At 46.6% G+C, this 14,508-nt stretch overlaps 1 protein-coding gene across 1 annotated transcript in view; it reads left to right on the top strand.

Annotated features, from left to right (window-relative positions):
• The window catches only part of ETV6 (ETS variant transcription factor 6), a 237,154-nt gene extending 225,587 nt beyond the window's left edge, over window positions 1–11,567 (top strand). Inside the window, exons 6-8 of the mRNA XM_065887202.1 lie at window positions 4,813–4,955; window positions 6,831–6,931; window positions 10,918–11,567. Coding sequence (XP_065743274.1) covers window positions 4,813–4,955; window positions 6,831–6,931; window positions 10,918–11,023 — 350 coding nt within the window. The 3' untranslated portion in view covers window positions 11,024–11,567. The remainder of the gene's footprint in view (window positions 1–4,812; window positions 4,956–6,830; window positions 6,932–10,917) is intronic.
• The last annotated feature ends 2,941 nt before the right edge of the window (window positions 11,568–14,508 follow it).

Raw genomic sequence — 14,508 nt, 5'->3', positions numbered from 1 at the left:
TCTGCTTCTAGGCAATGGCTGCCCTAGAATTGAGGAGGAAAACAAAAGAACCCTGCAGATAGCCCCCCTGCATGTTGTAAAACCCGTGCTTCCATAAGCAGGGTTTCTCAAGCTGGGCGCTCTTGATATTTGGGCCAAATAATTCTTCGTTGCCGGGGAGGAGTTCTTTTGTGCATTGTAAGATTTTTTAGCAGCATCCCTGGCCTCTACTCACTGGATGCTAATAGCATCCTCCACCCCAGTTGTGACGACCAGAATTGTCACAGACATTGTAGAACACCACCTAGGAGGCAAGACTGCCCCTAGTTTAGAGCCATCGCTATAAAGCAGAGAAGCAACTTTTTATCTTTTGCTGAACCTGAAATAAATTTATTAGTTTTTCATAATAAATTTAAAGCAATGAAACAGGAACACTAGGCCTCTCCTTGTCGGTGATTATATCCACAGAACTCCAGTTTACAGACCTTCATTTAAAATTCCACTTGGGCAGTTAAAACAACAAAAAAATTTCTTTCTTAGATGCTTTCCTGAAATTTGAATTTTGGGAAATTCAAATAACTTGTCAGTAACTGGACTTGCCCACTCAGATCTTTTCAACATCAGTTTTGTCTAGCATGGTTTTCTAGGTTTTTTTTTTTTTCCTTTAGAAACCGTGTTGGTTATGTGTGAATTGCCCATCTTTTTACAGTCTCTGTTCAATAAGCTTGTACGAGGAGAGGAGTCTCTGGTAAGACACTGGTGTGGGAGGGAAAATATTTCTCCCTAACCACAGGAAGGGATATATATATTTTTTTAACAATGCCTTTTAACTGTGGATGCCCAGGGTACCTCACCCAGCAGGAAAGAGAGAGAACTCTCTTTCTGCAATTGGGAAATAACACTTCACTAGAGCTAATAAACCCTTTCATGAGCTTCCTCTCGTGGAAGAGACAATCCAAATCATGAACATTTGTTTAAAATTCCCACATGCCTTGACAGAGAAGGCCCTTTAGTTTAAGACACATGCAGCTAAAATTAGTGAAGACCTTGTAATATAAGGTACTTTTCACAGGCATGTTCAAGTGTTTTGTAATGGGATGAACTTTGGGTACATTTTATTATATAGTATTAAGCATTTTTATCAATGATCAGAAAACACTGTATCTGTGCAGACACGGATGGATTTTGACGAAGCTGAAAAACTGCTGGTGGGTCACGGCAACAGCCTCCAGAGGACCTAGGAACTAAAAAGCATCTGCCTTTTATTTAACTAAAATCTTAAAAAACAAAAATAACTCACTCAGATGGCTTGAACTTCGATTGTAAAAAAAAAAAAAAGTTGCGTGGTCAGGCAGTTTTCTTTTTTTATCATCTGGCATAATTTTTAACTAAAGAAACAATAGGATCAATAGTGTTATAAAAAGCCACTTATACTCTGAGCTTGAAACAACTACTTTATATGCCACAAAATTCCTGTTGCGACCTCTGCTAGTGACTGATTCAGTATGTCTTGAATGTCAATATATTTTCATTACTCTGCTAAAGTTGGCTTCGCTGGATTAAATGTCATTTAAAATGATCAATTGGCCCCTTGTTTGGGGTTATTTTCACATTGATGAAAGGGAAAAGTTTGCAAGATACAAGTGTTCCTGCAACTCATAGGTAAGGTCTGTTCTTTGGTAAGCCCTGCCCTTCATTCACCAACCAACCAAACACAGATCACATTCTAGATTTTTTTCAGTAAACGATTTACGACATAAAGGTCTCGGTTTGATGCCTCTGAAGAACCAGCATGGTAGGTACCCAGTGCTGGTTAAGCCCTTACTCTGAGAAACGGTAAAATGGTTTTCAATGGAAACCATTTTTTAAGTGCAAACCAACGGAAAATGGTTCGCGCTTCACCATTTTATGAGACACAGAATGTCCAAAGCAGTAAAAAGAGAAGCCACAGAAACAATGAAAGTGAAAATCCCTCAGCAGATGGTGTTAAGACAACACTCACTTTGCATTTTAGCTCCAGGAAGTCTTAGAGGTGAGAGACTGCCAATGTATTGCTCACCTTCCGGTGGGCAGAAGTTCCTTCCATCAAACTGCAAAAGACAACCAGATCAGTTTGTTTAATTATTAAATTGTGTTCAAATGATTCACTCTAGAGAATCACATTGCCAATCCAGATGCATCCGAAAGGTGTCATGAAGCCTCTTGGTGGTAAAAATGATTGTAACCCTGTCAGGAAACATGGAGAAGCTGTTACACCTTTGTTCCTCCTAGTAGACTGGAATTTTGTGTGATGATATTTGGTCTTGCCAGATGGCTTCTACTTGCAAGAGCTTGTGGGAAATTAAAATGCATCTGCCATTTGACAGTAAGACAAAAACTGGACAATTAAACCGCATCTCAGTTCTCTTTTTCCACCTGTACTAAAAACGATGTAAGACAAGGAGGTGGCAGAGAGGGAGAAAGACACTGCCTACTTCACTGCTTTGCCTACAGTCGCCCTCTTACAAGTGCCTTAAAAATGAGCTCGATTATTCTCAGCGTGAGATGGTGTGTGGCACTCACCTCTCAAGGTGCTTCCCGATGCTGGGACTGGGCCCCTTGCTGCTCCTCGGTGCCCCCTCCTGGCGACCAAGAGGGCCGCGGCAGGCAGGGATGGTAACAGAATCTCTGGTCAGCTTCTCTTAGCGTAGGGTTCAGGCTCCAGGAGTCATCCTTCTAAGAAGGACACCACGGGTCCTTTTCCAAAACAGAAGAAACCACACGTCACATTAATTTTTAGACACAGATCAATCGGGGGGGAAAAGGATACAGTAAGGGGTACTGAAGATGTATGGTCATTTTAAGTTTCATGGTTAGTTCCTTAAAAGATTAAGCCTCCTGGAAAATGCCACATTTTATGCCAGTTCCTTCTGCTGTTCAGCGAGAAAGCTGGATTGCACGAAGGACACACTCAGAGTTAAAGCTTGCTTGGAAAAGTCCTTGACTAACAGTTACCTGTTAACCCTCTTCTCTGAGAATAGACATCTCAGCGCAGGACGTGTGGCACAGCATGGGCTCCAGACTCCGACATGTGTCACTCACGAGCTGTGCCTTTGAGCCAATGACCAAACCCGCTAAGCCCCAGCTTCCTTGGCCATAAAATAGGAACAGCAACAGCGCTGGCCTCATCAGGTGCCCTAAGGGTCAGAGGCAAGCCGGCTGGTAGAACACACAGCCCCGGTGCCTGCAAACAGCACCCAGTAATCGCTGTTGTTATTGTCTTCCTTACTTTCTCTTCACTCACATCATCGCTCGTACAGTAATCCTGGAGAGAGTCGACGTTGTTATTCCCCTTTCATAAAGGAGGAAACGGAACCTCGGGGAGATTTAAGAAACTTGCCCAAGGTGACCTGACTCGTTTCCTCTTGTAAATATGTACCAGAGGAGGGCGTGTTGCATTCTCTGGGAGGTGAATGTTTGGCTCGCTCTGAAACAGTCCATGTTGGGATTGGACATTCCCCACCCAGGTGTGCCAGGCCTCACCCAACATAAGGAAGTAAGGAAATTGGCACCTTGCGGTGCAGGAGCCCCGGAGTTCAAATCCCGGCGACCTCGGGCACGAGAGGATTAGAAAGGATGCAGTGTGTAAAGTGAGGATTAGAAATAACGCTTGCAAAGTGCGAGACACATACACAGTGTTCAACAAAATGAATCGTTTACGACCAGCCATGCTGGCTAGGGCTCATCAAAGCTCCCAGGAGCACACCTGGGGGTCGAGGCCAGTCCTGCATCAACTAGACTTAGAAAGTCCACATCCGCTCCCATCCACCTATCAAGGCTGTGCTAGGGGCCAAGCCACACCCGGTTCTGGCACTAACCCAGACAGCACCAGAACAGGGCAAAGGTGTGCATCCTGCAGCTTCTCTTTCAAGTTGCCGATCCACAGCCCAAAGTCGAGGCCTAGCCCAGCGCCTGTACACAGATCTGTTACCCAACCAAGTGATCCAGCATCAGTTTTGCACATGGAGAAAGGGGTTCTCTGCACTGGGCTCCTCTCTACACTGACTCCATTATAATAAAGCAGTTTTTAAAACCTCCGAAGGAGATATAATGGGACTATCTATGCTCTTTCTGAAGACCATGCTGGCCATGGTTCCCACGGTCACAGGCCCCAAACCACAGGGGTCTTCTTCCCCCACAGCTTCTCATGCGTCGTGCTGCTTTTTCTGCCGTTTTCCACGTCACGTCTTTGTCCGTTGAGTGTCACGCTCCAAAGTAACCTTTAGCGCCCCACCGTCAACACCACGTTGCTCTCTGAACACGAGCACGCTCTTTGCCCTTGGACCTGCCAGCGTGTCTTCAGCCCCTTTTCAGAACCAATTCATTTGCAGTTAGAGCTTGTTCTGTCCCTTCTGTGGGCTCTGCTCAAGTCCAGGTCATTGGTCCTGACCGTGGACCAGTCCCTTCCTCTCTCCGGGTCTCTGTGTCCTCATCTGAGCGGGGGAGTTCTGGGCCCGGACAGTCCCGAAGGCCTCCACGGGTCAAAGGTTGCATCTCACAGGTCTCTCTGTACCTTGCTCTCCTCACTATGAAACGAGGATGTGTTTTTGTTTTCGTTTGGGCCGAGTGGCTTGCGGGATCTTATTTCCCCAACCAGGGATCAAACCCAGGCCCCTCAGCAGTGGAAGTGCAGCATCCTAACCCCTGGACCGCCAGGGAATTCCCCAAACGAGGAAGTCAGACAATCCATCCAAAGGAGGCAAGAGCGGTTACTCGATTATTTTCTGATTCTTGCTCTTAGTACTTCAACAAGCAACCTTGTCAACAGTGTTTTCTTGCCCTTTTCCTCTGTAGACTGTAGACTGCTTTGGGATTACGTCTATCAGTTGCTTTCTGACAGCCGGTACGAAAACTTCATCCGATGGGAGGACAAAGAATCGAAAATATTCCGGATAGTGGATCCCAATGGACTGGCTCGACTGTGGGGAAACCATAAGGTAAAAGGGCATCAGATATTCGTTCTATAAAGTAGGGCCAAAATCTAGTCTTCATCCCTGGGTTGGAGGATAATTGTCTGTCTTCTGCTTCCTGTCTGCCCGTAATTGTTTAGTTTATTCCTCACTGGACAATTAGTTGCAAAGGGGAGGAAATCATTAAAGATGCCCCTTTCCATTTGTTCCTTGTGCCAGGTGCCAGTTAAGTCTCCGGTCTGACAGGCCTCATTACGAGTAACCGTCACTCCTCTGCCTCGGCCTGGTCCTGCCACCCACGCCATCATTAGGAGCTGGGTACCAGGGATGCACTGTGGCACTCTGTGACTCACAAGGGGGCTTTGGGAAGCGTCGCTTCTGTTCCGCTGGGTTAGAAACTTCCATGGTCGCAAAAGCCCAGTTCTACGTGGAAAATGCTTATCCTCTGACTTTAAAGCATCTCCCTGAAAAGCAAACAGTGCAAGAAGTCTGATGGCCCCTGCAGTTTTCCACCTTGGGAAGAGGGAATCGAATTTAAAAGATAAAGTCTTTTATAGTTAGGAAAACCATTAAAGCGCATAGATCTAAAAAGTGGGTGAAACAACCTTGACGTCCACTGATGGATGAATGGATAAAGAAACCATGCTGTATGCACACAATGGAATATTCTTCAGCCTTAAAAAAAAGGAGATTCTGCAGCGCGTGGCAACATGGATGAACCTTGAAGACGTGATGCTAAGAAGCCAGTCACAGAAAGACAGAATACTGCCTGATTCCACTTACTCAAAGTTAGAGCTAAAATAAGCGAATTCCTTGAGTCCAGGAGTGGACTGGTGTTGCCAGGGACTGGGGAGAGGGGGGAGATGGGGAGTTACTAATCAAGGGCCGTAAAGTTTCCCTTAAACAAGATGAGTAAGTCCTAGAGATGTGCTGTAGGACACTGTACCTGTGGTGAACCCTGTATTAAGTGCTGTATTGCACTTAAAAATTTAAGAGGGTAGATCTCATGGTCAGTGTTCTTATCACAGTAAAATAAAGTAAGATACACAGAGCAAAGAGTTCCCCTGCCGAAAAAAAAAAAAAAAATTAAGATAAATCTGTATTCCTACTTAAAAAAAAAAAAAAGTCAGCAAGATCCAGGCCTGACCACAGACAGGCAGCCGTGGGGCAGAGGTGGCAAGGCACCAGGAAGGCCCAACTCCAGATCCGCCGAAGGAGAGGCAGGCCACAGGGGAGACACCGCTGAGCTCTGTCCTGGCTGCAGCCTTGGAGGATGGCAGCCCATGCTCTGGCCCCCGCTGTGGAGGACCTAGCAGAGGCTGTCGTGACCAAATATGGCCATACCCCACTGACACCATCCACCCTGTGAGTCACTGAGAAAAATCGCTCTGCAGCTCGCACAGGGAGCCCTCACCCCAGGGCTCGGGACAACTGTATTCTTGCTTCCATGACAGGAATTTAAACAAAAAAATCTCTTCCTTAAAATGACAGACCAGAAACACAAGCCTGAGAGAGGTCGCTATAAAAATAAAAAAATTTTTTTTAAAAAAGACAAAAAGGAAGAGAAATCCTCTGTGGGTCAGAAGGTGAAGGATGACCCCCAGAGAGGGGAAACTGCAGGAAATTCCTCGGGTACAGCAGAGCGCAGTCCTGGGAGAGGAAGTCGGGGAGGCCGCTGCGGGATGTGTGCTTTGTTAGCTAGACTCACCTTAGGAGAAACCTCAGCGAGGACGTCTGTGAAAAAGCCCAGGGGTGGGCGTGGCAGGGAGCAGATTACCAGGTGGCTTTCCCAACTGGCGGGGCCACAGAAGCAGATTTGAATAGCTCCTGCAGCGTCTTTTCTGAGGTTCGTTTCATTGTGTCTTTGTGCTTTTTTTCTCTCTTCCGCCTTTGAACAAGCAGAACAGAACAAACATGACCTATGAGAAAATGTCCAGAGCCCTGCGCCACTACTACAAACTAAACATTATCAGGAAGGAGCCAGGACAAAGGCTTTTGTTCAGGTAGCACTTCCTTTTTCTCCTTTCCTTCTTCTGGGAGGATACTGTTTTCTTCAAATAAGAGGGAGGAGGGAGACTGTTAAGATCTCTACCTGCCTATCTGATCCTCAAAGCCATCACCACTACACATTCGATACCAGGTGGTGGTTTGTTAGAATTTAAGAAAAAAAAAAAAATTTTTTTCCACTTATGTCTAACCTAGAGTAAAGCCAAAACTAAATAAACACAATCTGACTCACCTTTCAAATAATGCAATGATCAAACAGTATTATCTGGCATTTATATCTATGGTAGTTAAAGGGAGCGATCAGAGGGACCAATGGCAAAGCAAGGAACTAAACAAACCTAGGCCTCCAGGTTGCCAACCCTGGACCAGTGTTTGTCCTGGCCCGTTAGTGAATCATGAAATAGATTTAATGAGTCTATTTTTTTTTAAATGAAATAGAACAGAATTGAATAGGAAAGGATAGAGTTGAAAATATCAGACTGTATCACACGAATTAAGAGTGCCTGTTGATTCATGAAAACTGTGATTCAGGGGTGTGTGTGTGTGTGTGTCGTGATGTAAAATACATTTATGACAATGCATTGTGAGAGTCTGACAGCTGCTGCAGTAGACAGTCCTCTTTCCAGAATTCCTCCCAGCTAATGAGTTCCAACCATTTAACCTACCACATAGATTGTGATTCCCTAGGCAAGAGAGGAGAAACAATTAGAAGAGGAAAAAAGAAGGGGTCTAACGGACCCATCAGGAGAGGCAGACATAGCTCTCTGACACTGGTGGTAATCGATGTGGTGAGACCAAGTGAAGCTTGGGAGAAGGTGGGATTGACAGACACGACCTCAGGTTCTGCGTTTTGGCAGGTGGGACAGAGGAGAGTTACGGATTGGGCTAGAGATGTGGATTTGGGTAGAAAATGACAAAATGACACTGTATGAGCAAACGAGCTCACTGGGATAAGTACTTATTGGAAAGAGCAGAGAACCTGGGCCTTAGCATTGGAAAGGTGTTTTAACGTAGGAGCAGTAAAAACACAATTGCGATCTTCAAAAGAAACAGAGAAGGCTTTTCAAGAGCTGGAAACAGAGTAGAATAAAGTGGAAAAAGAACCCTCCTTTCTCCGGCTCTGCTGATGCCTTCTTTTCATCCTTCACCCTAAACTTAGTCCCTGGCTTCTGTTCTCCCCACTCTATACTTTTTCCCTGGATGGATGGATCCCGTTAAACAGCTTCAGTTTTCACCTCCATGAATGGGCTCTCAAATCTCCACATGCAGCTCTAAAATCTCCCTGAAATTCCAAATCTTAATTTCCAAGAGCTTCTTCTAGGACATGTCCACTTAAATATCACATTAGTATCTCAGACATGAAATGTTCAAGACAGGCCTTCTTCCCATACTGGAAATCTACCCACCCCCAGAATAAATGTTACATCGGCAGTGGCGTCACCATTGTTTAAGTAACCAACCTTGACACCAGAGTTATCTTTGACTCTTCTTACAACTGAGTCATTATCGTGCTGGACAGTCCATTGGCTCCTGAGCACCATTCCCACTCCAGTCTATGTTTCAGGGGCTAGAAGCCAGGGAACCACATTTCCCAAGATTTCCTACCAGCAGGCTCCAGGTTGGAATCTACCAATGGCAAGTACTCTCACGAGACCTGGAAGATGAAAGCAAAGCAGAAGCATTATTACTGCTTCCCTGGCAGTGGAGGCTGATGTCTAGACTTCACGACTGATACCTAGATTAATTCAGCAATCCCTGCCTCTGGTCCATTCTCCTGGTCCATAATCACACTGCCAGCTGCCCTCCAACACTAATAGGGTTCCCTGTGCCAGAAATGTGCATCACTTTAACTTTTGCTTTTTTAACATATATATACCCCCAGGTCTACCTCAAGTCTACTACCCTTTATGAGACCTTCTTCAACTGCTCAGACATGCACAGATACCTTCTTCCATCATCTGTTGGGTTTCCTTGGCCCTAAACCACATCGTGATTTACATCTTTAATAGTTGTATATATGAAGTCCTTCTCCCCAACAAGTAGGTCATAAGCTCCTAGAAGGTAGAGGGTTATATTTTATATATATATAGTTCTGTTTTATACCTTATGGAGGCTTTTGATAAATGTTTCTGGGCAAGCCTGGTGTGGAATATCAGAAACTTAATATGGAAAAGCCGTCAAAAGAGGATAGGGGTAGTTCGGAGGGCCAGATATAGCACACCTGTGGACTCGGCCTGGAAGGGATTATTAGTGACTTCAGATGTTGAAGGAACGGTGTTAGCTCCAGGATAAAAGCGGAAGACAGGTTGCAGATGCTACGGAACAGACTGCTTGAAAAAAATCAGCAGTAGGGGCTTCCCTGGTGGCGCAGTGGTTGAGAGTCCGCCTGCCGATGCAGGGGACGCGAGTTCGTGCCCCGGTCAGGGAAGATCCCACTATGCCGCGGAGCGGCTGGGCCCGTGAGCCATGGCCGCTGAGCCTGTACGTCCGGAGCCTGTGCTCCGCAACGGGAGAGGCCACAACAGCGAGAGGCCCGCGTATGGCCAAAAAAAAAAAAAAAAAATCAGCAATAATGGGCAGAAAAGAAAAGTAGTCGTAGGTGGAAGGTTCACAGGCTTCCAACAGTGATTGCAACAAGATAAAAGGAAAGAAGAGTGCTATTTGTGAGGAGAGATTAGTCATTTTTGAGGAAATGAATGTCTGAAGCCAGACTCGCCCCAAAATGAAGGCTTCTCGGTATAAAACCCAGCGTGTAATCAAGTGAAGTGTTAGACTGGAGGGACTCTGGGAGACTTCAGTATGGATAATGAGACAGAGCCCAGACGGCGAGTAGGGCTCAGATAGTGGAAGGAGTCAAGAGGGTTCCAGATAAGGGCAAAGCTAAAGGTTTGGAGGATGGCATAAGCTGTGATTGATATAAAAAGAACTGGCGAGACTGGAGTGAAGGGTTCATGCTAGTAAACAGTGGAAAACAACAGTTTCTGGGTTGAGGTGACAGAGGGGCCCGAGGGGCAGGCCCAAAGAGTGGATCCTTGACCTGATAAATGGTCGTCACCGGATTTTTTTTTTTTGGCCATGCCACAAGGCATGTGGGATCTTAGTTCCCCAACCAGGGATCAAACCCATGCGCCCTGCATTGGAAGTGCAGTCTTAACCACTGGACCGCCAGGGAAGTCCCTCGTCATAGGCTTTTGAACGTGAAGTGATGAGAGAAAATGTATGTTTTAAGACAGGTCATGTGGTACTGAGCAGAGGAAGGGAACAGTGTGTAGGCTGTGGAAAGGGCCCTCCCACCATAAGGACAGAACGTTTGCAGCCAGGCACCCTTCCTGAACCATGTAAGTCATGGTCAAAACATGGCACTGATGTAATTTCCAAATGACCCCAGCGACCAAGAAGATGAGGCTTGCTGTTTGCACCTAGCTGCAAAGGAAGACAGAATAAAGGGGATGAATGGCTAGCATTTGGGGTGGAGCAGTGATAACATTGAAAAAGATTCTTTCTTTTGGCCTTTCTAATTTCCAGAAGCTCCACTATCTTGCCCTATTCCCCAGATTTTCCACCTAGCATTTAATTGTATCCTTCGCATTAGATTCAAGTTTTGAATACCATTCCTTGGGCTCACAGTCTGGGATGGAAATGGATATACAGCGCTCACGGGTCTTTGTAAAATCTAACCCTCTGATAATCAGAGATGTAGATACCTGTGCTGTCCCAGGGCTCCCTCGCATGGTCACGCAGGAATGCATCACACGGCTCCACCTTCTTCACAGTCATCCTAGACTTTTATCATTGTTTTGCCAACTTTCAGGCAGTCAGAGGAAGGGGTAACTTTTTCTAATTTGGGCTAAGTTAGCATTATGACCAGGTTCAGTAGCTCTCCAGCTATGTGAAGGCGACGGGAACTCTCTTTTTAGAGTTCAAGGTAAAGACAACTTTAGGAAATTGTAACCTCTTCACGCCACCATTTCCTCTTCCAAAGGTTTATGAAAACCCCGGATGAAATCATGAGTGGTCGAACAGACCGTCTGGAGCATCTTGAGTCCCAGGAGCTGGATGAACAAATATACCAAGAAGATGAGTGTTGAAGGAACCAGCCCCCGGCTCAGCGGGCCGATAGCCAAGGGAACCCTGCCCGCCAGGATGGCTGGAGCGTGACGGAGCAGAAGGGAGGAGACCCGGACATGGCAGTGACACTTCTCTCGCCCAGCGTGAGGGACCCCGGAGCACCTTAGACAAACCACTCAGCAAAGGCGGCGCTGGAATTCTGGCCAAGGGCACCAGCCTGGGACTCATGTTCATGGTTCCTTCTCATTTGGAATCTCTTTCTGTAATTCCTCCCCCACCCCGTTCCACCTATTGTTAAGTTTCATGGTGTTTTTGGTTTTGTTCTTTTTTAAGACCATGCAGTTTGACTTTTCATCATTCATATAGGGGAAGACATCGAGGTTGTTTTCCTATGGAAATATATATCTATTATATATATATATATTTTTTTTGCAAATCTCACAAAGTGCAGAAGCGCAACTGGTCAGGAGAGAGAACACTTACAAAAGGGTTCAGGTTCTCTTGACCCTGCCACGTGGATCAGGTTTGTTCCTGTTGCTGTTGGGTCTTGGCTGGAAAAAAAAAGAAAAAAAAGAAAAAAAAAGATGCTTTTAAAAACGATAAATTGAAAAGGAGAGCTCTCTTCTTCTCTCTCTGGCTCTCTTTCCTTCCCTGCCCCGTCCCGTCCTCCCTCCTTGCCTGTTGTTGAATTTCAGATGCCTTTCAGCAGGGTTCAGCCTCTTTGGAGAATCTTGGGAATTGTTGGCACCTAAACGGAATCAGTGGTCTGGGTGCTTTGTAGCCGGCACCACAAAAAGCAAACCCACATCCCAGCGTTTGGCTACCTATCGGAGGGAGGCCAGAAACATCACGGAGGCTGCTGCCTTCCGGAAAGATGAATGCTAGTCCGGCAGGCTTCCCCTCACAGCTGTGAGAACCGCGGGGCCTGGTGGTTCCACAGAGCGTAAGATGAGCCTGGAAGGCTGTCCAGGCTATTTGGAAGCCCCAGCATCTTGGGATTAGTTTGCAAGTGCTGCGAAGTGGGGGAAAAAATGAAAAAAAAAACCACACAGGCCTGATGGTCCAGGTGACAGATCTTCTGCAGTGGGGTATGAATTATTCCAAAGTAGGTTATGGAGGGTCATCTCTGCTCCATCCCAAAGGCCATCATGCAGTCAGTTTCATACCCTCACCTAAAGTTTTTTCAATTCCCAGCCTTTTTTTTTTTAAAGTTTCCTGATCCCCACAGGACACAGGGCATTTGAGGGGGAGGACCCTGGAATGTGTCGTCTCAGTTGTTACTGGTGTTTGCCATGCCTGGGCAGATGGGAAATTCCTCAGATACCTTACTTTTACCCTCTTCTTTCCTAGCTGTGTTTCAGAATGGACCCATGTGTGGCTTTTTCACCTCAAAATAAGGTCAGTAGTATCTTATAAAATGAGGAAGGTGCCACCCCTTAGTACTTCTGATGATAACATAGTTTTCAAAAGCTGTTGCAGTTTTGGGGGGGAGGGGTTTCCTTTTCAATAGCCATCTAAATCAACTCTTCCAATACAGGCTCGGAATCCAGTATTAGGAGTACAGTCTTTTTTTACTCACGAAGATTAGACCTCCCTTACAAAGCACCCCGTCCTCGTTTCTCTCCGCTTCCGCTGCTCAGTCCGGTGAGAATCTCACGCCCCCCCACCCCGCCTTCCAGGTGAAGCCACCAGATGCCCAGGCATGTCCTCAGGCCATTTCTGAGTGAGTCAGGCAGGCAGGGGTTGTGGTCACACGGGCAGGAGGAATTCTCCACCCCTTCCCCAGCCCCAGCCTCACTGATGAGGACACCAGCCTGCGGGGAGGGAGGGACAAATGGAAACGCTCCCGCCTCTCATCCAACCACAGATAGATGCGCAGGGGTGGCCGGCCTCCTCCCACCCTCACACACTCCCCCCACTCTACCTTCCAGAAGGTCGGGTTTGCGGTGAGGTTGGGGACCTTCTATGTGTCCCCCGATGAAGGGTTTGGGTTCAGTCTGCTCGAACGGGGATGAAATCCAGCTGGATCCCCGCATACTACAGATGTCTTTCCAGAACGTTCTATAGCACACAGTGATGATCTGCCAGCCTCCGAGATGACTGATGTTGGCTCTCGAATGGAGAGATTAAGCCAAATACCTGGTGTGTTGTGAAGCCATCGAGTTGCAGGGCTGGAGAGAAAGGGTGGATCTTTACTGAGGCTCTCTTTGTGTGACATAAAACCAGAGACCCAGGCAGGATGTCGCTCTTCCCTAAGATTAGAGCATCTCATTCCGTTCACCCAGGTTTAAGGACTCAGGCTCTTATTGTCCAAAGAATCTTACAGTTGAATTATGGAGGGGAAATTCCCCTTTGCCCCCAGGATTTCTGTATTTAAAGCAATATCCTGTAAGAGTCTGTAAGACTTAGGCCGACACCTTCAGCCACTTGAAGAAATAGAAGGTGGCAATTCCAATGTAGTCTTCACTGTCCATCCAGATATTACCGTTATTGGTTTTCTGTTCACCCCCTTAATGGCAAAGGTTCTTCTCATTGGTTCTTTGAGAGAATACCTGAGTGATGCCGATACCAGGGATACAGCATTTACAAACTGCAGACCTGAAAGATTTCAGGTTCAATTTAGGCAACTTTGATGGAGCACCTGCTAGACACCCTGAGAGATTCCCAAGAATCGGGCACCATCCTTGCCCTCCAAGAGCGTATCTCCTACCTGCAGAATCTATCTAGCATGAAATTTCTCACTTCAACACTAAGCACTAGGGGGGACGAAAATTTCACCTGGGACCAAACCAGAAGTGCGTCCCTGATCTGAATAGCTGGCCTTTCCCTGCTGCCATCGTGGGAGGTCTTGGCTTGCAAAATGAGAAACTGGGAAAGGAGAACTCAGAAGAATGCCGCAGGGGAGCAAACTTGCCTCCACCTGGGTCCGAGGCAGACAGTCTCACTTGTACCTTGAAATTCTCTAGCGTCTACTCTTCCCTGCACCTTGAGGTAACCAGGGTGCTTCCTCTCCATCAGAAGACAGCAGTGGCAATTGGCTGGACGGGCTACGTGGAAGTAATGCTATCTCTAAGATCTTTCTGTCCCGAGGCAACTCTGTCGTGCCTAAGGTAGCATCACCGATGTTCCACATCCTTTGAGGGGCGGGGGTGTCCCCACAGGAAAAGAGGAGTAACAACTGATGGATTTTTTCTCTTTTCAGCAGTATGTCTGGAACCCCCTGCTCCATCATCTTACACTGATACCTTGGTCCAAGTGAGAATGTAGATTTAGCAGAAACTTAAATGGCTTGGACGGGATGTACCTAAATGCCTAAGTAACCACACCTCCTCCGCCATTCACTGCCTAGGATCCAACTCTGAATACATGTCTGAAACATTAGCTCCCCTTTTGAAGAAGGGAAATCTGAGTATCAGAGAGGTCCTGTGACTTGTCCTAGGAGCAGACGGCATGCCAGGGACAGAATGAGGATTGGGACCCAGCCTGGCCATACCCCAATCTGACC

The sequence above is a fragment of the Phocoena phocoena genome, chromosome 11, assembly GCF_963924675.1.
Source record: "Phocoena phocoena chromosome 11, mPhoPho1.1, whole genome shotgun sequence".
Classification (NCBI taxonomy): domain Eukaryota; kingdom Metazoa; phylum Chordata; class Mammalia; order Artiodactyla; family Phocoenidae; genus Phocoena; species Phocoena phocoena.
This window is presented reverse-complemented; position numbering and strand designations above follow the sequence as displayed.